Source organism: Melanotaenia boesemani, chromosome 16 (genome assembly GCF_017639745.1).
Source record: "Melanotaenia boesemani isolate fMelBoe1 chromosome 16, fMelBoe1.pri, whole genome shotgun sequence".
In the NCBI taxonomy this organism is placed as follows: Eukaryota; Metazoa; Chordata; class Actinopteri; order Atheriniformes; family Melanotaeniidae; genus Melanotaenia; species Melanotaenia boesemani.
The window spans coordinates 33,959,835-33,984,544 of record NC_055697.1 but is presented as its reverse complement, the minus strand read 5'-3'; the positions used below and the strand labels follow the sequence as shown (position 1 = coordinate 33,984,544).

Sequence of the window (24,710 nt, the reverse complement as noted above, 5' to 3'; positions counted from 1 at the left end):
GTATTCTGTTTTAAGAGCAAACTTGACATCTAAGAAGTCAGACGGCACAAAATCTGCAAATTCCAATTTATAATTTACATTTTTTGCTAAATAAATGATGGAACCTGCTAACTTTTTGTATTATATTAAAGAGAAATATCATCCGATATAAAATTAGTCATTGTTTGAAATAATGACCAATATTATTTGATCAAACTGACACGTCTTCATGGACCTGAAGTGTAAATATAGAATCACTTCTGACGTCAGGAGGAGCTTTTATTCCAGAAAAAGCCCAGTGCTTGCCTTAAGGTCGGGTACGGAGAGTAAAAACTCCCCAACAGGTGAGACTCACGTAAACCAGGTGCTGCAGGGACATGAAGGTCGGGTACGGAGAGTAAAAACTCCCCAACAGGTGAGACTCACGTAAACCAGGTGCTGCAGGGACATGAAGAGGACGGAGGCTTGATTTCTTTTCTCTTTGTTTCCATTTATTCTGTTTTCGTTTTTGTTGGTTTGTTGTTGTTTGTCTTCAGATGTGTTTATTTCTGTCATGGGTTTCCACACGTTGGGGCTTCCTCCGCCCCTTTTCCCTTATATGGATGTGAGGCGGATCCTATGATTAAGGCTGCGCAGCTGAGGAGAATCGGGCTCATCACGTCACCTGCATAAAGATTCCTGGCTGACCTTCAATCTTCGCTGGATCGTTGCTACTACTAGTGGTAACCAGCCGATCTCTCTTCTGAGTCTGAAGTCACTTTACCTGTGTTCTGACCTGCCTGTGTTTCTCTCCCAAGCACCCTGCCTGGAAACTGCAGCTGACTCACACGGACCCTGTCTGCCCGCTCTCCGCCTCGACCTACAAGGAACCCATTCGACCTGTCACCACTTGTCTCAATAAACTCTTCACTAAATTCCTACCGTGATCTCTCTACCTGGGGTCCAAGCTTCAACCGTGACAATTTCAGCCTCACCTGTCGGTCTCTGCTCGGTGTCCAGGTGTGTTTCTGAACCTGGTCGACAGTAAAACAGAAATCTGGTCATGTTTAAATGAGATTCGTTCTGCTGGCAGGTTTCAGGATGTAAACCAGAGACATGGAGGAACAACGTTTGGTGTTACATGTAAGAGTGAAGACGGGTCGAAGTGAAAAACGACTGGGATACTCATAAGAATATAAAGTTAAAAATAAATAAATGACGATACGTTTTCATTTAAAATATGATTCTGGTTGCTTCAGTGTGAAGATGCCTGATGTGCAAAAACTAAATATTTTACTCATATTTTAAAAGACATAAAGTAGGTTTTAGATCTGAGCTTCTAGATTAGAAGAACCAGGATAAAGTACATATTAAATCTTGTGTATGTACTTGTTTTGGGGTCCTGTTTATCAGCCTTTCATGGCTTCTGGGGTGACCCCTTTTACTTAGCTGTGACTGATTTTATTTTTAACAGAATATAATACGTCTTAAATAAATAAATAAATGAAAAGATTAAATGAAGTAAATCTGCTCTGCTGCACAGTGGAGGAGCCAGGGTTCCTCTCCAGCCCAGTTTTTAATTTCTTTCTCTGTGTTTAAACAGCCGTGTCATCATGTCTCAGGTTTCATGCAGGGATCCCAGCAGACCGAGGACTGGTCTGGCCGGACCGCCTCAGAACCTGGACCATTCCCTCCCTGTTGGGGTTAATGGCTGTTATGGTGCATTACCGCCACCTGCTGGTGAGGACTGGATCAGGAATCTGGGAATGGATGAAAATAAACATTGATACAAACAAAACAATCACACACACACACAAAGCTGTAGCAGAATGATGAAAATGGGAAGAAAAAGACTCAAACTGAGCCTGAAGGTCACAAAAGGAGCATAAAAACATGGAAGTGTGTTTTCCAGTCAGGTTGTTTGGCTTCAGACTGGAACTTTAATCGTTTTATGACAGACGTGGAGGTGCGTTCACTGACCTGTTAATGCTTGTTAGTTCTTTTCTCACAGTGGCTAAATAAATAAACAGTGTACAGCATGAAATACAAATAGAGCAACTCTGACAGATTTACAGATGGTTAAAATGGGAAAATAAGATTATTAGAATAAGTAGTGACTAGTAGTAGACCGAAACACACAATAAATATTTAGAAATGGTTAATTTTACTATTTGTACAATAATAATGTGCTCCAACTGTCCCTTAAATACAGTCTGTACTGGATTGAAAACAATTCTTATTTATTTATTTATTTATTTATTTATTTATTTAAACTATAAAGGAAAACGCTGGTGTTTTTTTTCCTGAACACTGTCTCCACCTGGTGGTTTCTCTTCAGTAGAGTATTTATAACATATTAACTCCCGTGATGCTCTGCGCCAAACCGATCACATGCTCAGTGTGACCAATAGCATCGTTTGTTTGGCCGTTACTCTCCTGCTATTGGAGGGATAGATTTTAAAAGTACAGTTTGAACTGTTTCTTGTTGGAGGTTACAGAGCGCCAGAGAAGTTTTGTGTGGGAACGTATTGTGTTGTTGGAGGGGACTATCCACAGAATATTCAGCTAATTCTCCTTAAATAAGTTGAGAATTATAAGCGGAGATTATAAAGGAAACTAAGAGTTCATCGTTATTCGGTAAGTTATGTCTAATAACGTAAGCTTAGCTAACGCGACCTTGCTAACATGTAGTCGTGTTGCTAGTTTGACACAACGGAGACTCGCGTCTTTCTGTGGTTTCATGGTGAATAAAAGATGTGATCCGAGGTTTAGTGGCTTCTGCTGGGGGAATGTGTCGGCTCGGTGCTAACTGCATGTAACGGCGCCCACAGGCCGCTGTTTGGAGGAGCTGCCATGTCTTCACACAGCGCGAGCGGAGCGAAGCGGGAGGAGAAGGGCCGGAACATCCAGGTGGTTGTGAGATGCAGGTAAGGAGCTACCGCAGCTGTTCATCTGCTGTTAATGTTTCCTCTGACTAACGGTCAGGGGTTAAACCAGATTCATGTGTCATGTGTGAAAGCAGATGTTTTTCTTTCTCTGAGCTCCATCAGGAAATAATTTGCTTTTAAAACATCTTCCTGTTTTTTATGTCATAAAAACAAGCCCAGGGGTTCGGTACGCCTCTAAACTAGCGAATATTACACAGGAGTTAAAGGAGAAACTGCATAAATACAGCAGTTAATGATGGATTATTTAATAATCACGTAACAGTCCTGATAAAAAGCTGATTTCAGTGTTTGGGATCGTTTGTAGAGCAGAATTAATTCCTGATGCTCTGCAGCTCAGGAGTACACATAACTACACACGTCTTTACTTCAATTCATTTATTTAAATTACTTAGAAAATCTATTCATTTAATAAATGAAGAATTTAATAAATCATGAATTTCTATCCAGCTTTTATTACCTACTCACAGGTTTACATTTAATTTAATTATATATTTGATTCATCGTACATGGATTAATTTCTAATATTTAATGACACATTTAAGTAATTCATACATTAATTTCATGTTTATTTTCAATAATGACCCATCTAAATGATTATTCAGTGCTGTTCTTCCGTCTTTCGTTGTTCCACTTTTTCCCTTTGTTGATAAGTAGATGACATGAAATCTTTATTTGGAAATAATTTCCATCGTCGGGCCTGAAGAATGAAACCAGAAATTTAACAGCTGAAATAGTTCAGAGTAAAGATCAAGAAACCTCCCACGAACGAGCAAAACACAGTCAGCTGTTCTCTACACCGCTGCTGGGAGGGAGGATGGAGGGATGGATGGAGGGATGGATGTATGATGGAGGGATGGATGGATGATGGCTGTATGATGGAGGGATGGATGGATGATGGATGGTATGATGGAGGGATGGATGTATGATGGAGGATGGATGGATGATGGAGGGATGATGGAGGATGGATGTATGATGGAGGGATGGATGGATGATGGCTGTATGATGGATGTATGATGGATGATGGAGGAGGGATGGATGATGATGACGTGTTTTACCTTTGCTGGTTAACTCTGCAGCATTTGGTTCAGGACAGACATTAAAGGAAAAATGTCGTCCGTGTTCGTAGTCGTAAAGTTTTATATGCTTGAAATAAAAATAAAAAAAACTACAAACAGAAAACATGAATATTTAACGTAGTGATGACGATGATGAAGCCAGCAGGCGCTCCAACACTGTTCACATGAACATGTGGTTTAAAAGACTCATTCCTCCCTCTCTCTCTCTCTGTTACTCCCTCTCTCTCTCTCTGTTACTCCCTCCCTCTCTCTGTTACTCCCTCTCTCTCTCTGTTACTCCCTCTCTCTCTCTGTTACTCCCTCCCTCTCTCTGTTACTCCCTCTCTCTCTCTGTTACTCCCTCCCTCTCTCTCTCTTACTCTCCCTCCCTCTCTCTCTGTTACTCCCTCTCTCTCTCTGTTACTCCCTCCCTCTCTCTCTCTTACTCTCCCTCCCTCTCTCTCTGTTACTCTCTCTCTCTCTTTCTCTCCAGTTTCTGCTCGCGTTCTGAGCTGTCAATAATTGAAGTGTCAAAACAAAGTTTATTAAGTTTATTTTAATATGAAGCTACTATATAATTGTTATACTTGTGTAATATTTCTACATGAGGTAACTCTTCACGTATCGGTGGTGGGACGCTGGTTCTCGGGGGCTCAGTCCTGCAGGTTTCTCGTGTTTCCTGCTCCAACAAACCTGATTAAAGTCAAATAAAGCTGATCATTTATCATAAACCAGTTTTAATATTATTATTATTTTAATTATTATTATTATTATAAATATTTGTACATAATCATGATGATAAAACTTCCTCCTTTAGCTTCTTCATTTCATTCTGCTGTATTTGTGTCTGAATTTCTGAGTAAAGTTGTATTCAAATTAGGGCTGCTCGATTATGGGAAAAATGATGATCACGATTATTTTGATTGAAACTGAGATCTCGATTATTTAACGCGATAATAGATAAGAGGTTTGGGGGGTGGGGGGTGACATTTGAAGTGTTTACTGTGGTAATACAGACTAGTTTCTTTCCACCAGGTCCCCATAGCTATTGTTTGTCTCAGACCAGCAGCCATGTTCCGCCTGGTGTGATCTGGAAAAAAATAGTCTGGAGACATTTCGATTTCACGTTGAAATCCGCGTCAATAAAATGTAGCGCGACATTTCTATACGGCTGTGGTGCGGCTTTACCACAGGTCCATAGCGGTGGCGAAACATCGGACTTTCACCACGTCTTTCACACACCCTCACTACACTCATCACACAGGGAAGAAAGAGACAGTCCACTAACATGGTGGTGAGACGGCAGTGATGCCGTTTGTCCAAAGTGTTGATGAGTTTCTTAAATCCCGGATTGTTCACTGTGTTAAATGAGAAAAAAGTTCTGTTTGTTTATAACGTTTGTCTCTCTGTGACTTTGGGAGCTGGTGGATTATTTAGTTGCGACTCACAAAAATTGAACATTTTTCTATTTTTTTGTGTTGCGTCGCAAGCACCCGTGTGCACGTCTGTGTACACGAACGCAACATTTTACATGCACGACTGTCGCCTGTCGCTTGGCTGGAGGAGGGCAGCGATTTTCGCTTCCTCGCGCAAGTTTACATAGAAAATGATGGAGAAGGAGCGACGCCGCCTCCCGTGTGTCCAGGTGTCTGCAACTCGTTCTGAATAAAACTAAAGCGGTCGGGGCTGTGGGAGGAGTCTGCAGCAGTGGGAGGAGTCTGCAGCTGTGGGAGGAGTCTGCAGCAGTGGGAGGAGTCTGCAGCAAAGCGCTGCAATGACAGCTGCGCTCGATTTGAAAACAGCACAAATCGAAGGACAAAAAATAATTGGACCATTTCATTTTTATGATCGTTGAAAACCCAGATCGTAATTGCGATTAAAATTCGATTAATTGCGCAGCCCTAATTCAAATGACAGTGTAAACACACCACCCCCGTGTTTACTGTCGTTCTCGTCTTGTTTTTGTATAAAATAAAGAAAGTTGAAAATATTTTACTCATTTCTCCACTCGGTTGAACTCGATGCTTCAACCGTTTGGTTGATGATGACGATGATTATGGTGGTGGTGATGATTGTGGTGATGATGCTGATGGTGATGTGGTGAAGATGATGGTGGTGGTGGTGATAATGACGATGATGATGGTGGTGGTGATAATGACGATGACGATGGTGGTGGTGATGATGATGATGGTGGTGATGATGATGATGATGATGTTGGTGGTGATGGTGGTGGTGACGATGATGATGGTGGTGGTGATGATGATGATGGTGGGGGTGGTGACGATGATGATGGTGGTGATAATGACGATGATGATGGTGGTGATGATGATGATGTTGTTGGTGGTGATGAAGATGATGGTGGTGGTGGTGACGGTGGTGGTGGTGGTGACGGTGATGATGGTGGTGGTGATGATGACGATGATGATGGTGGTAGTGACGGTGATGATGATGGTGATGTGGTGAAGATGGTGATGGTAATAATGACGATGATGATGATGGTGGTGGTGACGTGATGATGATGATGTTGGTGGTGACGGTGATGATGATGATGGTGGTGACGGTGATGATGATGATGATGATGGTGGTGGTTATGATGGTGGTGGTGGTGACGGTGATGATGAGGATGTTGGTGGTGATGGCGATGATGACGATGATGATGGTGGTGATAATGACGATGATGATGGTGGTGGTGGTGACGGTGGTGGTGACGATGATGATGATGAAGGTGGTAGTGACGGTGATGTGGTGAAGATGGTGATGGTAATAATGACGACGATGATGATGATGGTGGTGGTGACGTGATGATGATGATGGTGGTGATGATGATGATGGTGGTGATGATGATGATGGTGGTGGTGACGTGATGATGATGTTGGTGGTGACGGTGATGATGATGATGGTGGTGACGGTGATGATGATGATGATGATGGTGGTGGTGGTTATGATGGTGGGGGTGGTGACGGTGGTGATGAGGATGTTGGTGATGATGATGATGGTGGTGATAATGACGATGATGATGGTGGTGATGATGATGATGATGATGGTGGTGGTGGTTATGATGGTGGGGGTGGTGACGGTGATGATGATGATGTTGGTGGTGATGGTGATGATGGCGATGATGACGATGATGATGGTGGTGATAATGACGATGATGATGATGGTGGTGGTTATGATGGTGGTGGTGGTGACGGTGATGATGATGATGTTGGTGGTGATGGTGATGATGGCGATGATGACGATGATGATGGTGGTGATAATGATGATGATGGTGGTTATGATGGTGGTGGTGGTGACGGTGATGATGATGATGTTGGTGGTGATGGTGATGATGGCGATGATGACGATGATGATGGTGGTGATAATGATGATGATGATGGTGGTGATAATGACGATGGCGGTGGCGGTGATGGTGATGATGATGGTGGTGATAATGATGATGATGATGGTGGTGATGATGACGATGATGATGGTGGTGGTGGTGACGGTGATGATGATGATGTTGGTGGTGATGGTGATGATGGCGATGATGACGATGATGATGGTGGTGATAATGACGATGATGATGGTGGTGGCGGTGATGGTGATGATGATGGTGGTGATGATGACGATGATGATGTGGTTATGATGGTGGTGGTGGTGACGGTGATGATGATGATGTTGGTGGTGATGGCGATGATGATGGTGGTGATAATGACGATGATGATGATGATGGTGGTGATAATGACTATGACGATGATGATGGTGGTTATGATGGTGGTGGTGGTGACGATGATGATGATGATGTTGGTGGTGATGGTGATGATGGCGATGATGATGATGATGGTGGTGATAATGAGGATATTTCGGTGCTTCCGTTCAGACCTTTTAACACGGTGGAGCGGAAGTCGTCGTACGGCGTCATTGACTGCGATCAGAGCAGGAAGGAGGTGATGGTGAGGACGGGAGGCATGAACGACAAGGCGTCCCGGAAGACCTACACGTTTGACATGGTGAGCCTAGCTGATTCCGATTGGTGGTCCTCCCGTTTATGTTTGGTTGGATTGTGTTGCCATGGAAACGTGGCTCCTTGCTGCTACCTGATCTCTCCCGTCCTCAGGTGTTTGGCCCAGCCGCCAAGCAGATCGAGGTCTACCGGAGCGTGGTCTGTCCCATCCTGGACGAAGTCATCATGGGATATAACTGCACCGTGTTTGCGTGAGTTTCCTCCGGAACCAAAGCTGAAGTCTGGAGTTTAAACCCAAACGTTGATGAACAAACTGAAACCTGTCTTCCAGCTACGGTCAGACCGGAACAGGGAAGACCTTCACCATGGAGGGAGAGCGGAGTCCGGACGAGCAGTTCACCTGGGAGGAGGTCAGTTCACCACTGGGCATCAGCATCGGATACCTGGGAGTAATCAGATTACTGTAATAATCTGAATCGGTCAGATTATTACAGTAATCTTGTGGGATGCTTAGACCTGAACTAGAGCAAACTTTGGGTCAAAGCTCAGAACTTGTGGTTTCTTCTTAAGGACCCGCTGGCCGGCATCATCCCGCGAACGCTGCATCAAATCTTTGAGAAACTTGCCGAGAACGGGACCGAATTCTCCGTCAAAGTTTCCCTGCTGGAGATCTACAACGAGGAGCTCTTTGACCTTCTCAGCCCCACCGAGGACGTCAGCGAGCGGCTGCAGCTCTTCGATGACCCACGCAATAAGGTTCTACCGGCCGTCCGAGCTTTGTCCAGACGCCACAGCGTCGTCCATTTTCTGACGGTGGTGCTTGTGTTGCAGCGCGGTGTGGTGGTCAAGGGTCTGGAGGAGGTGACGGTCCACAACAAGGATGAAGTTTACCAGATCCTGGAGAGAGGAGCCGCCAAGAGGAGGACGGCTTCCACGCTGATGAACGCCTACTCCAGGTGATCAGAGGAGATGCATGACGATCTGAGCGTGGCGGCGGTTTACCGGACTTTGTCGTCATATTTACTGGACTTTGTTTTTTGTTTACAGTCGCTCCCACTCTGTGTTCTCGGTCACCATCCACATGAAGGAGATTTCTCTGGACGGAGAGGAGTTGGTGAAGATCGGGAAGCTCAACCTGGTAACTAGCTGGTTTGTTTATTAACATCCTCCTGCTTCTGTCTCTGTGAGACTCTCAAACCTCCGTCTTTGGTCCAGGTGGATCTTGCCGGCAGCGAGAATATCGGCCGTTCAGGTGCTGTGGACAAACGAGCTCGCGAAGCAGGAAACATCAACCAGTCTCTGCTGACGCTGGGACGGGTCATCACCGCCCTGGTGGAGAAGAGGCCTCACGTCCCTTACAGGTCAGTCTGGACACGTGGGACAGGCCAATGAAACCTGCTCATCAGTGGTTTTCCAGGAGGAAATGTCGGCCACACACACACCAACATGTGTGTGTGTGTATATATATATATATATATATATATATATATATATACACATGTTGTCTTAACTGTGTGTGTTGGTGATAGAAAGGGTTTTACTGAGCTGGTAGCTGAGATTCTGGACTTTCTGTGGATACCACACATGTTTATAGTTACATCTACAGACCTGACGTTACACCCGGAAACCAGATGTTAACCCTTAACTCCCGGTAGCGGAGGCTGCAGGTCCATGGATGGAAGTTATTGTGCATATTGTGAATATTTCTCTCTCCTCACCATCTAGAAGCTGTGAGATTCTCATCCTGCTTTCTGTCTGTTCACCTGATGCTGATATTCATCACATATTGTTCCTTCTGTGTTTAGAAGGAAGCAGCTTCACAGCTTTAAATTCATCCTGCTGACTTTTTACCTTTTAGTTAGTAAATCCTGAACATTTCATCCTTCTTTCTCATAAATATGTGGTTTTATATATGAAGAAATATTTTAACTGTTGCTGTTTAAAGAGAAAACTGCTGCTAAACCTGTTTATGTGTTTAGTGCAGGGGTCTGCAGCCTTTCCAATCCAAAGAGACATTTTTCCCTCAGCCAGCTAAATAAAACTCCTTTAGAGACGCAGATGTTACCAGACTTTTCAAAAAGGAAACTTAATATATATTTTTAATGAAGAGCCACCACAGGATGTTTGTTATTTTTAAGAACCACATTTTTATTTCCATTTTTAGGTTTTAAAATAAAGAAAAACATAAAACCTTTATAAAAGAGGATAAACAGACTTTCTTCTAAGGGACGTAGATATTTGTGGAAAATCCCTGGTTTCCAACCTAATGACAAGAAAGATGGATTTAAAAAAATATTTTAGCCCCGTGTTTAGAGGCATTGTGGAAGGTCCAGAGCCGCAGGTTGAAGACCCCTGATGTTTAGTAAATATACATAGAGACCCTTCTGGTCTCTCCTTCATTTCTCTCCTTCAGATGGATCGAAGGATGATGAAAGGATGGATAAATGAACGGAGGATGAAAGGGGGAGGGTGCAGATGGATGAATAAGAGAAGGAAGGATGATCTGCTTGTCTTCACACGGGTTACCCGGTTCTGTTCATGCTTCTTCTGCAGAGAGTCCAAACTGACCAGAATCCTTCAGGACTCACTGGGAGGACGAACGAGGACCTCCATCATTGCCACCGTGTCTCCGTCCTCCAGCAACCTGGAGGTACGTGGAAATAAACTCTTCTAATGGTTTCTTCAGGTTTTGCTTCTCTTGTATTTATTGTTGTTTTCTGCATTTAAAGCCATAAAATGTTGTCAGCAAGGACGGTGAAGGTCTGTCTGGGTCCTCATGGAGGTCTCACACAGGTGCTCCTTCACTCTTCAGGTGTGTTGACTGACTTCTTCATGACGTTGAGCGTTGGTAGTCGGGTCTAAAAGATTAAATTCTGGATTCTTTACCATGATGGAGCTGGACACGCCAGCTGGCGGACGAGGAAATTCAACCTCAGCAGGAGGAGGAACGGAGCAGTTTTCTTCAGGAAACGTTGAAATGATCCATCAAGCTGAATAACAAGCTTGACTCTCCTGACGTAACGGTGGGGAAACGCTGGTTTTCATTCACAGCTGATGGATGCAGGTTCTTTAAAAAGTCATTTTAATATAAATGACTGAATAAAGAAATATATCTGGTATTGATTAATAAAATAAACTTGATGTTCTAGGGGTGGCGGGGGTTGATGTTGGAGCGACCCCCTGATATAACGATGGTAGAAACCTGGTTTTTTATCAGGTTTCTGAGAGCCGGTTCCTGGTTCAGAATAAAACGTTTGTATAAAGACGTCTGCGTGCGGTCGGCTACGGCGTGGCTGACGATAGTGAGTTTGCTCTCCACTCGAGCGTAGGAGGAACACGTCATTTTGGTGTCGTGTTGCAGTTTCTCCTCCTAACCTGAAGGTGGCAGCAGGGGTGGCATCAGCCAGAAAACTCACCAGTTCTTTTGATGGTTAGCTTAGGTTCTGCAGGTATTTTCTGTTTTAAAACAACAATGGCGTCCAGTATGGTTCAGTCTTTATTAGCTTGTGGAAGAAAACAAAAAAGATAATTCGACCAGCCTCTCATCAGCTCCACTGGTTATTGTTTTTAAAAACGCTGGTTACCACACAAATTCAGCGAGAAGATCCAGATATCCGGCAACACGTGATCCCAAACCGACCAATCACAAGGGAGTTCTTCTGTAACCGTCTGCATAGCAGGAGTGCTGTCAGGTCTGGAAGAGGTGCACGTTGAGCCTCTGCGGAGCTACGACGAGCATAAATCTGCCTTAAGGAAGACGCTGCGCTGCGATGGCGTCATGCTGTAACGTGGCTGAGGCGTCTATCACTATCTGACTGATGCGCCGCCTCTCAGGTAAGGTTACAGTTGCTATGGAAACGCAACAAGGTTACGGTTTACCCTAGCCGTCCCATCCCGACCTGCTGGTGGAAACTAGGCTGTATGGGCCAGGTCTGATCTGGACGATGTGTTTAATTCTTCATACTTGTGAAGAATAACGGTCTTGTCCTCCACCGTGAAGTAGCTGCTCTGCAGGGTTCCTCCATGTCTGTGATTGGTCAGACACTGCAAACTCCGCCCCTTTTATATAAGCACGCTCTGATCCAGATGGAAAACCCTGCGTTGAATTACTGATCTCATAACCAGTTTCGTAGTACTTGATCAGGATCCTGAATGTCTGGGTAAGCCCAGTCCTGCCTCCTGGTTCAGGACTCAGGCTTTGAATCTGAACACGTGTCCATTTAAACATGTAAACATGGCTGGTGGTGGTGTGCCAGCGCTTGGAGGGAAAAACGGAGGACAATTTCATTTTTAGCTATGAGTTAACACGTTTACAACCTTTTTTTCTAGGTTACTAATGTGAGTAAATGGGTGGTGTACACAGAGGTCCCCCCACCGGGAGGCCCAGCGTTGGTGAGGGGTACCTGGCTGGTTCCACAGGGGTTTGAGAAACACCTGAATCCTGCTGCTGAGTTTTCATCATTTAACAGGAGATGATTTACATTGTGTGTGGAAATAAACCAAAAACTCCAGCCACTGTAATGGTTTCCTGTCTTTTCCATGCAGGAGACTCTGAGCACATTGGAGTACGCCAGCAGAGCCAAGAACATCATGAACAAACCCGAAGTCAACCAGAAACTCACCAAGAGGACGCTCATCAAGGTAGACCAGCTGCAGAACTCGTCTCAGTCCACGCCGCAGAGAACAGTTAACATGAAGAACTTTTCAGCTGGTTTCTTCTTCACTTTAACCGACCGTACACCTGAGATCAGCTCCATTCATACCCATGTCCAACATGTCCAACCCTGACACCACGTCTTTGAGTCATATGTGTCTTTCTAGTGTCAGGGAAGGTCATTTCAGCTGTTCCTGGTTTTTCTTTCCACTCAGGAATACACGGAGGAAATCGAGCGTCTGAAACGCGACCTGGCTGCCACGCGGGACAAAAATGGAGTTTATATATCATCAGAAAACTACGAGTAAGTCTGGGTTGGTTTGTTTTATTCACCTGATGACGGTTGAAGATGATAATCCTCATCCGTGATGCTCGTAGGCCATGAAGGTCTGCATCCTTCGCCACAGGCTCTGTGTGTCTTCTGTCTCTGAAGCGATGAGCTATCCTCCTGGTTGCTTCTTGGCTTCTCTGATGCGGAGGGACCGGTTGGTCCTCCTCATCTCCTGCTCTGAAGGCAGCGTTTTCAGCCTTCGCAGCCTGTGGACCTCTCCTGTCAACTTGCTTCTGATTGGCCAGAACAGTGATGGTCGTGAGTACTGTTACATCATCAGTGCCCTTGGTGATGTAGACATCTGTGTTCTCCTGGAGGCCTGTGTTGTTGTAGGCTGTTTAAACACACTCCAGTCTGTGGTGATAAACTAGTCCTCAAGTACCTCCAGGGACCCGTCCGGCCATACTCGTACCTCTCTGAGAACTGGTCTGGTGACTTTAACTGGTGGTCTGTATGCTGGTGTTAACATGACAGTGATGTGGTCAGATGTGCCGAGGTGTAGAAGGACCTTGTAAGCTCCTCCCTGGGTGGAGTAAACCTGGTCCAGTGTGATGTTTCCACACACTTAGAAAAGGAGACGAACACCAACGTAGAAGACGACAGCCAATGTGTGTGTGAGCGGGACGAACAAGCACCGTGATTGGCTGATGTGTGGAAAGAGGCGGGTCTTCTGGGAATTTATTACCAACTTAGCGACTTTGTGGTTGTATTTAGCGAGTTTTCAGACCCTCTAGCGAGTTTTTCTGGTGTTATTGGAGACTTTTGGAGACGGAGGTGAATGAAGGGAGTTTATCGGTGCTGGTCAGACCCTCTCATATGAGGCTTGGTCTTCTCGCAGCAGCAGCTGCATTCAGACGACGTTCAGCTCTGTTTCATGACCAGGCTGGAAATGAAACGTAAAAGCTGCTGCTGGAGGATCCTGCTGGTTTACCGTCACAGTAACGTCTGTTAATGAAGAGTGTGGAGGAAATATTTAAAAAGCTCCAGACTCCTGATTAAAAAACAAAACACACTTGTGTTGATCCAACTCATTCTGTGCTTCGCTGCTGTTGTTTCCACTGGCGCTCAGAGGAAAGTAAACACCTCAGAAGGTGGAATGGTTGCATGTAATGACCCTGAACGCCACTGAGGGTGAGTCGTGTTCGCAGCCCACAGCGGCGTGTTGACGCCAGGCATCGTTGATCTAACACAGAGACCCCGCAGGTCTTCCCTCAGTCATCGAGGGGAAGTCAGTAAAAATAGTTTATTTATCCTGAAACCTAAAGTAGCTTGGAACCAGTTGGAGGAAAGTTTAATAATCCAGCTTCGAGATTGACACAGAAATAAAAACTATCTCGTTGCTCCGCCCATTTCAGGTTTTTAATCTGCTTCTCTGCAGATTTAATTAGAAGTTTTTGTAGTTTGTTTAGAAGTCAGAAGGTTTGTTTCTGCCTTCGTGTCCGACATGCTGCAGGAAACGTGTTGAAGCTGATTTCTGACATGATGCTGTTTGGAGGAGGATGATGATGAAGAGTGTGTGTTTACAGGAGCATGACAACTCAGATCACCTCCCATGAGGAGCAGATTTCAGAGTACGTGGACAAGATCGCCGTCATGGAGGAGGAGCTGAAGAAGGTAGGACGTGGTCTGTTTGACCGTAGATCTGAATGAGGCATGGAATGAAGCTGACGTCCTGCGTCTTCGTCCTCCGTCCTGTCTGCAGGTGACGGAGCTGTTCATGGACAGTAAGACTCTGCTGGAGCAGTGCACGGCGGACCTGGATGAGAAGCAGCACAGGTACACAACTCTGACTCGCAAGGATAAGAAGTTATTTTGGTTTATTTAAGCTTTTACCAGGAAGACGAGATGAAACAACGTCTTTATGATCCAGCTAAAACCAAACACATGCAGATCTGGAAAAGCTACTGAAATACAGCAGAGAACAGGTGGGTCTTCAGCCTGGATTTAAAGCGTCTCTATTAGAGTTCTGGATCAGCTGCAGGTGTCTGACTGATGTTTTAGGTAGAACCTGTAAAAACACTGTTACAATAATCAAGCCGACTAAAGATGGAAGCTGGACTAGTTTTTCCAGGTCCTGCTGACACATCACATCTTTTACCCTTGATATGTTCTTAAGCTGATAGTAGGCTGACTTTGTGGTTCCCTTCATGTGGTTCTCAAAGTTTAGGTCTGAGTCCATCACTAGACCCAGATTTCTGGTCTGGTTGGTGGTTTATAGATGTATAGACTGAAGCTCTGTGGTGACCTTTCATCGTTTCTCTTTGGCTCCAAAAACCATCACCTCAGTTTAGTTTTTGTTTAACTGTCGAGGCGGTCTTGGTTTTTCCGTCTGAGACGAGGCGGTCTTGGTTTTTCCGTCTGAGACGAGGCGGTCTTGGTTTTTCCGTCTGAGACGAGGTGGTCTTGGTTTTTCCGTCTGAGACGAGGCGGTCTTGGTTTTTCCGTCTGAGACGAGGCGGTCTTGGTTTTTCTGTCTGAGACGAGGCGGTCTTGGTTTTTCTATCTGAGACGAGGCGGTCTTGGTTTTTCCGTCTGAGACGAGGCGGTCTTGGTTTTTCCGTCTGAGATGAGGCGGCCTTGGTTTTTCCGTCTGAGACGAGGCGGTCTTGGTTTTTCTATCTGAGACGAGGCGGTCTTGGTTTTTCTATCTGAGACGAGGCGGTCTTGGTTTTTCTATCTGAGACGAGGCGGTCTTGGTTTTTCTATCTGAGACGAGGCGGTCTTGGTTTTTCTATCTGATATGAGGCGGTCTTGGTTTTTCTATCTGATATGAGGCGGTCTTTGTTTTTCGTCTGAGACGAGGCGGTCTTGGTTTTTCTATCTGAGACGAGGCGGTCTTGGTTTTTCCGTCTGAGACGAGGCGGTCTTGGTTTTTCTGTCTGAGACGAGGCGGTCTTGGTTTTTCTATCTGAGACGAGGCGGTCTTGGTTTTTCCGTCTGAGACGAGGCGGTCTTGGTTTTTCCGTCTGAGACGAGGTGGTCTTGGTTTTTCCGTCTGAGACGAGGCGGTCTTGGTTTTTCCGTCTGAGACGAGGCGGTCTTGGTTTTTCTATCTGAGACGAGGCGGTCTTGGTTTTTCCGTCTGAGACGAGGCGGTCTTGGTTTTTCTGTCTGAGACGAGGCGGTCTTGGTTTTTCCGTCTGAGACGAGGCGGTCTTGGTTTTTCCGTCTGAGACGAGGCGGTCTTGGTTTTTCTGAAGCGTCTCTGTGTGACTTCAGGTTGGAGGAGACCAGCAGAAACCTGCAGGAGACCAAGGAGAAGCTGATCCAGGAGGAGTTCATTTGTTCGGAGCTCACATCCGTTCAGGAATCTCTCTACAACACAGCCGGAGAGGTACGTCCTGGTCCTCGGTCTGATGTAGATCCATCTGTGAAAGACGGATCCAGTTTGCAGCCTTACTGCCATTTAGTTCTTTCTGGTTTCAGGTCCTCTTTCTGTATCTGAGCTATAAAACATTTGTTTTTCTTAAAATGCATCGCTGCGTTCACCATTTCCTTTTCTGCCATTTTCAGCCAAACTTCCCTTTTTAAAACCCCTTCATGTTTATTGTATCTGGTCTTCCAGCTCGGTATCTGGGCTGAAAGTCTGAACCGGTCTTCTGTGTTTCCTCCTGCAGCTCCTGAGTACCGTGGACGCCAGCACCGGAGACGTGTCGGGCCTCCACGCAAAGCTGGACCGGAAGCTGAAGGTCAAACACTAAAACACCATCACGGTTCACTGAGTCTGTCCGAGACCCTCAGCCCCCCAGAAACCCAGATCTGCTCCAGGATTAAGCCTGGAGAGATCACCCCTTCCAGTCTCAGGTCTGCCCCAGACATGGGGTCCACCCCAAGGCCAGGACCCTGGGTGTGATGCAGTCCTAATCAGAAATCCTTAACAGCAATAGCAACAAGTCATCTCAAGGCTCTTTTACAGATTCCGTCCCATTCATCATAGTCCAGTTTAATCCAGTTTAATCCAGTTAGTCCAGATTAAAATGTACTGAGCTCATATAGACCAGTTTATAAAATAATTATCTAGCTAAAGAAAACCTCCATCAGGACCAGAACCAGGACGAACCACCTTCCTGGACTGGTTGGGGGTGTAGAGGACAGGAAGAAGGGGTGAACCAGCAGCAGAACTCTCATCCAGGGATTCCTGCTGAGAAGGAAGAAGAGAAATTATTTATAAATGAGCAGAAAAAGTTTCCTGGCGAACCTCCTCACCGTCACCAGTAAATATTACATTTCTAAGTCCTTATGAAGGTGGTTTTTCTATGTAAAATGAAGCGTTTTGGACCTGAACCCTGTGGACACCACCTTGGTCCGGGATCAGAGACAGCCAGACGCATCCTCATCGGGTTTCAGTGGTTTTTAATGTCTGGACTAAAACTTCCAGGTGGAGCAGCACAACGTGCAGATCCAGCAGAGCTTCGCTGGGCGGATGGACGACGCCTTCAGCAGCATGCAGCGCTGCGTTCAGGAACACGCAGACAAACACCACCTCATGCTCAGCAGCTACTCGCAACACATCGGTAAGAACGGCCATCCTGATTGGTCCTGACCTTCGGTCTCCACGTCTGCAGGTTAGAGGGTCACCCTAAACACCAGAGATGCTTGTTTCCGTCTCAGATTCCCTGCTGGTCATGAACGAGGCGGCGCTGAAGGGCAGCCTGAGCAGCGTGGAGTCGCTGGTGGGTGGAGTCAGGTCGCTGGTGGCGGAGGGCGTGGCCCGCAGTCGGGAGCGGGTGGAGCAGCAGGAGGGGCTGTGTCAGCGGGAGAAGGAGAGTCTGCTGGAGATGCTGGTGAGAGGAGGACCTTTTCACGTTATTTTAAACATACATACGTGTACATTTCCACACGTTAGGATTTTTTTACCGTATGTGACTCATCGGATTTTTTTAATGACCGTCTGAACGGCTAATCCGATTCTTTTTTCCTTTTTTTTTATCCGACTCTGAACGATGTCGCATTTCATTCGACTTTGACGTCACAGAAGTCAAACGTCAGAATTCTGCTGGTTCACGATATTTACTGCGCTGTTCTTTTCCTGTTTACTGTACATCAAAACAGCGCGTAAACACCAGCGTCTCTTCAGATACATGAACCAAACCAAAGCAGTGACGGGGCGGCGGCTTCTCATGGGTTGGCATGTGGGTCGGGTTTGGTGGTCATCCTGGCAGGTTCGTGGCTAACGTTCGTGCGCTCTCTCCTTCTTTCATCGAGTGATAATTTTATCGGTTCAGAGTGGGGAAGAACTTCCACACTTACGTGAAGCCTCCAGAACTTTCGTAAACACCACGTGATGTTGTCCCCTGCACATGAGTGTCGGTCAGGGCCGCTCCCGTCACGCTTCACCGTGATGAAGGTTGTAGTGAAATGATGATGTGAACGAGCAAGTAAAACCGATTTCATTAAAAGTCAGATTTGAGCTTTAAGACCTGCCGCGTGAACGCAGCCAGACGAACTGGTGGAGGTGACGGGGTCGGAGGTGAATCACCTGCAGCCGGTTCAGAGATGTTCTAGAAATGATCCTGTTTTATTCTCTGATGACCGAAACTGAACTTTAGAGGGAACATTTAACCTGAAGTTCTTTCACCGTGGTGGAGCAGGAGAATGTGTTGTCGTGGAAACGTGTCGCCGTGGTGGAGCAGGAGAATGTGTTGTCGTGGAAATGTGTCGCCGTGGTGGAGCAGGAGAATGTGTTGTCATGGAAACGTGTGTATTAGCTGAAGACTTGGTGTGTTCTAGGAGGAGCACCATCATGAGATGCAGGAGGTTCTGACGGCTCGGACTCTGATGGGTTTATCAACCGTAAGCGAGCTCAGCGACGCTCTGAAAACCTCAGTGGAGACTCAGCGAGCTCTGGTTGACCAGGTGAGTCCACACCTGTCCGTTGGTCTTTGCTTCCAGTTTTCCTCCAGAACCAGTCGGAAGTGGCTCCATCTGCCTCTGTAACGTCTCTTTCCCTCTCAGGTGGAGGCGATGAAGGAGGTGGGGGTGTTTTTCAGCCAGCTGGTGATGGAGCTGGGGTGTCTGCAGCAGGCCACCGTGCAGGGTCTGAGTGCCCTGCAGGCCCAACATGACAAGCTGGAGGACGAGATGAGACAAGCCCAGGAGAGACACCAGACGGTGAGACGCCGTGGTGACCTGGTCTGATCCCTGCCGGGAGACCACGTCCTCCTGGGGTCTGGACCAGGGTGTCCTGATACTTTTCTTTTACTCGTACCAGCGTCGCTCTCGGCTGCATGTTGAAACACCGGCTACGTTTCCATGGAGAGCTTCTCATCTGGTCGGACGTCCAATCAGAACAAAATGTGTCGTGTAAACACGTCAGCAGGAATCAGGGATTTCTGTCGGATGGATGAAGCGTCTCCATGGAAACGTAGCTACCGATGGTCTTTAAAACGGAACAGATGGAGGGAAAAGTGACTGATCAGCATGTTTTCTGCTGGTTTCAGGGCATGAAGCAGACCATCCAGTGCCTGCAGGACCAGCTCACCCTGCTGACCATGCAGACCCAGCAGGACTACGCAGACCTGCGCTCGGCCTCCAGAGCTCTGCAGACACCTGTGGCGAAGCTGCAGGAGAACATCAGCAGGTGAGTCAGAGATGAAACATGACCCGATGATCAGGTTACTTTAACGGCCTGATCTGGACTCTGGTCTGGACTCTGCAGCGGCTGCAGCTCAGTGGCAACTCAGGCTTCAGCCCAGGCAGACCTCCTCCTCGCCACCTCCTCCTCCCTGGCCTCCTCACTGCGCCTGACCACGGCTGAGAGCCAGCAGGCGCTGGAGGAGATGAAGGGCTACTGCACCGACCTCCACAGCTCTGTATCCGGTACGTAGCAACCCTCCACTCCACCATGTGTCCGGCTCAGTCTGGATCCCTGCTGACCTCCATGTCGGTCTGCAGATCTGGTGGACCAGCACCGAGGGTGGACTCTCCGGGCCAGGGAGCATGTGGACTCCCAAACCCAGGAGCAGATTTCCTGGATGGGGAAGGTCTCCAGTGAAGCTCAGACGCTGCAGCAGGTAAGAAGTTCTGCTTGGTCTGGATCCTGATGGAGGCCAGAAGCTGGTCCGCTGGAGGAAGAACAGACGAGTTAGCTTCAGCGAATCCATTAACCTGCCGCTGGAGCCGATCCGTCAGATCAGGGTGTTCCCGGTTCTTCCAAGATCCAAAATCCAACAGAGCAGTCATAGTAGAAAAGTCTGTAACACACACCCACACACACACACACACACACGTTGTGTCCTGCTCCATATTTACACTTTAAACAATGAAAAACTCCATTTCACCAGAAATGTCATCACTAGGTGATGTCATCACTAGGTGATGTCATCCAGAATAAAATAAAAGAAGATCAAATAAAAATATGGAGCAAATGAAACAAACTAGATGAAGTTTAAGTTTTCTGGAGTTTTGTGAAACCAACAGAGAGGTGGTCCTGGTTAGACCCCGTTTAGAGCCGTGGGGGCTTTAATTGTTCCGCCTTCAGGCTTCAGACCAGGTCCTGACCCGTCTGCATGCAGTCAGAACCAGTTTGTTCCATGTACCCAAAACATTTCTGTGCTTCGTCCTTGAAGGCAGCGTCCATCCCGTGTTGACTAAAATCCGCCGTCTGAGTTGAGTTTTTCCCGGAGACGTTCGTACCGCTCTCTTTTCCTTAGTGTTGTATACACACACGTTTTCTTTTAAGCTTTTTCAGCGTCACACCGCGAGGTTTCATTCATCAGGCGAGGATTTGACCGGTTCAGAGTGGGCTGCTAGCTTTAGCCTGTAACAAACCGCGGAGGGTTAGCAAACCGTTAGCGGGCTAGCGGCCATGTGAATTCCAGCCAAATGACCACGGTAACAATCTGGCTTCATCATGGTTTAAAGTCGGGGTCACCTGGTTCTGAGGCCGCCGGCCGGGCGCTGCCTGCAGACACGCGGTGGCGTGGAAAGCCAGCTCGTCCTCGTTTGAAGTGCTGCCACACCAGATCGGCGTTTTTTCTAAAGGCGAATTTATTCATATAACACATTTCATGTACAAGACAATTCAAAGTGCTTCACTTAAAACATTCCAGCAGGATGCAGACAAATGCATTAAAAATTACAATAGAAAATAAATAAAGATTAAAAGAAATGCAATTAATTAAATAAAAGCAGAAGGAATATAAAACAAAAAAGATCAAATGCAAGAAATAAAGTGAAAGACAGGATTAAAACATGATCCAGTTTAAAGATTCCAGCTTAAAGAACCAGATCCAGATCTGGACTGTAAATAAAAACTAGTCCATGCAGCAGAGAACAGGTGGGTCTTTAACCTGGATCTAAATAAACTGAGTGTTTCAGCTGATCTGAGGCTTTCTGGGAGTTTGTTCCAGACATGTGGAACATAGAAGCTGAATGCAGCTTCTCCATGTCTGGTTCTGACTCTGGAACTGATAAGAACCTGGATCCAGATGACCTGAGGGTTCTGGTAGGTTCATACTGGGTCAAGAGGTCTCTGGTGTATGTTGGTCCTAAACCATTCAGAGCTTTCTGGACCAGCAGCAGAACTTTAAAGTCTAAAATCTTACCAGCAGGTAAGACAGGAAGCAGCTTATACAGACAGGAAGTGACTTTTTTTATTACTGTATTTTAAACGAAGCACCAGTGACTAAAATTTAAATTAAACAATTTTGGTAATCGATTAAATGGAATAATTAGGTTAGAAGTTGCAGCCCTAAACTAAATCATTTGACTCCAGCTGGAACGAAGTCTGGTCTCTTAAGTGTGAATAAAAGCTGGATTTCTGCTTCCATGAAGCTCCAGATGTTGTGTACTGGTGAAAGGTCTGGACTGCAGGCAGGCCAGTTCAGCAGCCGGACTCTTCTCCTGTGAAGCTGCTGTGATGGATGCAGGATGTGGTTCAGCATCGTCTTGCTGAAATCTGCAAGGACTTCCCTGTCCCGTGCATACAGAGATTCCTGCAGATTCTCTGAATCTTCTGATGATGTTCTACACTGTAGATGGAGGATCTTCAGTCTGAGGAACAGTTTTCTGAAATTGTTCGTTTTAGATCCAGTTAGTCTCAGATTGGTGAAGCTCTGTCCATCTTTCCATCTGAGAGACTCTCCCTCTCTGAAATGCTCCTTTTATACCCAGTCATGTTACTGAGCTGTTACCAGGTAACCTGGTTAGTTGTCCAATGCTCCTTCAGGTGTTTCTGGTTGGTACCAGGTACTTTTCCAGCCTTTTGTTGCTCCTGTTCCAACTTTTTCCAGGCGTGTTGCTGCATCAGATTCTGATCTGCTGGGGATGAAATATGAGCTGAAGAGTTTCTGGTTCTGTTTACATTCACACAGCCTCTCGACACTTTTGAAGTGGTAGGAACTTTCTTCCAGGTTTGAGGGTGAACTCTGACCTCCGGCTCTTATTTAAGGAACAGGACTTGTTCAGATCCAAAGTGGTTCTGTTAATTTGATTTTTTAAGTCTTGAAAATGTTCCTGAACCTTTTCCTGCAGGACGGCTCAGATTCTGGCTCCTGGAGCTCCTGGTCCTGCTTGTTTTCTCCTCGTAGCTCCGAGCTAAATGAAGGTTTTTGTGTTCTCGTTGCAGAGCGTTGAGACGAGTGTCACCGAGCGGCTCCACGCGGCCAAGGAGGAACTGAACGGCCGGCAGGAAGAGGCGAGGCGGGCTCTGCAGTCCGTGCAGGACCAGACCTCTCTGGATCGGACCGTCCTGGACCAGCAGCGGGCCAAGATGGAGGACCACGTGGAGCGGAGCAAACAGCTGGTCCACAACTTCCTGCAGGACGAGCTGCAGCAGGACGTCCCCACCGGTGAGACCTTTATCCTGAAATCCACTTTCCAGACCTCCAACTGACCGGTTTGGTCCAGACCTCCGACGGACCGGTTTGGTCTAGACCTCAGGTCCTGGTCCCTGTCAGGTTGCTGGGGGACGTTCAGGGTCCGAAGCTCCTCGGCTGGAATTAATGTCTTTATCTCCTTCTCTTGGTGCTGCCTTCAGGTACCACCCCCCAGCGTCGGGAGTTTGTGTATCCCCGTCAGCTGAACAGGTCGCGGAGCCGCTGCGAGCTGCTGGAGAGCCTGAGGAGGCAGCAGGAGGAGCTGCAGACGGCCATGGAGGAGGAGCAGGAGGAGGAGGACAAGCTCAGCCAGGTGGAGCAGGTACGTCCACGTCTTCTCCTGAACGTCCACCGTCATCTGAGGACGTTGTCCCGGTAAAATGCAACCTTCTCTGTCTGGGTGCAGGACTCTCTGGAGGAGGAGACGAGCAACAGTAATGAGAGTTTGTCCACGGAGCCGTCCTTCATGGACGAGAACCTGGTCTTCAACCAGACCAAACGGCTGCCCTTCTTCAAGGTGAGCGGCAGAGACCAGGCGGACCTGGATCCTAGAGGACCCAAATTAACCCTGTTTTTTCTTCTCCAGCAGAAGAAAAGCAGCAAGAAGGACACGAAGTTTCCCAGCAAGAGAAAACCCGGCGAGAACGAAGCTGCAGCGACGCCTCAGAAATCCCGGCTGCCGCTTCGCTGCCAGAACTGAGGCGCCACCATGTTGTCTGTCCCGTCGTCTCCGAGCCTTCTGAATGTTTCCAGTTTTATCAGTTATTGAGTTTAAATAAAGACATGGATTCCAGCTCATTCTACGTTTTCTTTTTACTGAACTTTTCCTCGTACGCAGCGGCTAGCTCCTCCTCCGTGAAAACCGCGTCCTTGTTCTGTTCCGGTTCGTAGAAACCTCTAAAATATTCCGCTTCAGGAACATTTTACCAGTAAAGTTCTAAAAACAATAATGGAAAATAACCCGGTCTGATAAGAAGCAAACATTTCTACTTGTGTAGCTACGAACTAACAAACCTCGTCCCAGCTGGTGCGCCTTTCTGTTCCATTCGTCCGCCTCCATCACCTGAACCTGACGTGGCTCCGCCCCCATTTTCTGCTTGCAACCAGCATCATTCTAGAAACATGTTTGTCTCCAAATCAGTGCTGTCCGTCTCCCCACGTATAAAACATGTTGATGGAAGCCGGACGGAGGGCAGCTCCGCCTCAACGCTGCTGCTCCACCCGTATCCTCTCCGAGATGAGTCCACCGCTGCTCATCCCTCCACAGATGAACCGCTGTTGCTCCGTTTCCGCTCTTATGTAACCGGGAAATCAGCTTTTCTCCAGTTTAGATTCAGAAACTGAAGCGAACTTCGAAGCCTCTCCCCTCATGTTCTACACAAAAATCTCCTTCTTCCTTAAGAGCTCATAAAAACCCGCCGGTCCCAGTTCCTGATTTTTAAAACTTGTATTTGGGGTGAGTCAGAATCATACCTGGTCCATCTTGATCTGCTTTGAATTCTCAGGTCATTTTAGTGGTTTTTCAAAACAGAACTACAGAGATGGATCCATCCGAGGCTTCGTCTCTTCCAGCCGGCTTTATGTTGCCTCCACCTCGCCCGGAGGAGGGGTTTGATCGTAGCGCTCCAGGAAGGACTAGACCTGCTTTGTTTGAGGCAGCTGCAGCGCTTCAGACCTGATCCTGATACCCAGAGATGATTGGATCCCAGTTCCTAAATCCGCCTCCACCGGTAGACCGCATAGGTCCAGAAGCTAATAGGTTAATTTTTACCACCTCCACTCTGTTATGCTCAAATAAAGAATCACTTTCCATCCGCTGATAACAAACTCATGTTATTGATCAACATTTTTATTGGCTTAGTTCTTGAGGTAAATTTTATTTTAGCGATTTGGATTCTTAGTTGATTTTGTAATTGTCTTTCATGTCTTGGGCTGATTTTAATGTTCTGTGTATTTATTTTATGGCCAGAAAAATTACCCCCCCAGCTTGGGTTGCTGCTCCA

The 24,710-nt window shown here is 46.7% G+C and overlaps 1 protein-coding gene and 1 long non-coding RNA gene across 4 annotated transcripts; both read left to right on the top strand.

Moving 5' to 3' along the window:
• The first annotated feature begins 529 nt into the window (after window positions 1–529).
• On the top strand, window positions 530–1,968 carry LOC121655327. Of its 2 annotated transcripts, none has more exons than XR_006013161.1 (3): window positions 530–701; window positions 777–978; window positions 1,581–1,968. It is a non-coding gene; the product is annotated as an uncharacterized LOC121655327 (long non-coding RNA). The 2 variants fall into 2 exon arrangements; XR_006013160.1 differs by lacking the exon at window positions 1,581–1,968 and adding an exon at window positions 1,052–1,267.
• Window positions 1,969–2,422: 454 nt separating this feature from the next.
• kif11 (kinesin family member 11) lies at window positions 2,423–23,500 on the top strand. 2 transcript variants are annotated; one of them, XM_042009886.1, is made up of 27 exons: window positions 2,423–2,595; window positions 2,790–2,885; window positions 7,821–7,950; window positions 8,058–8,155; window positions 8,236–8,314; window positions 8,475–8,660; window positions 8,736–8,860; window positions 8,952–9,042; window positions 9,120–9,265; window positions 10,458–10,554; window positions 12,450–12,545; window positions 12,774–12,862; window positions 14,416–14,503; window positions 14,592–14,665; window positions 16,109–16,223; window positions 16,507–16,578; window positions 17,268–17,403; window positions 17,501–17,673; window positions 18,620–18,745; window positions 18,845–19,000; window positions 19,330–19,469; window positions 19,548–19,708; window positions 19,784–19,902; window positions 22,458–22,680; window positions 22,869–23,029; window positions 23,114–23,224; window positions 23,297–23,500. In XM_042009886.1, the coding sequence occupies exons 2-27, from the start codon at window positions 2,812–2,814 to the stop codon at window positions 23,405–23,407; spliced, it is 3,177 nt and encodes a 1,058-aa protein (XP_041865820.1). In that variant the 5' UTR covers window positions 2,423–2,595; window positions 2,790–2,811; the 3' UTR covers window positions 23,408–23,500. The 2 variants fall into 2 exon arrangements, with proteins under 2 accessions (XP_041865820.1, XP_041865819.1); XM_042009885.1 differs by having other exon boundaries at window positions 23,294–23,500.
• The last annotated feature ends 1,210 nt before the right edge of the window (window positions 23,501–24,710 follow it).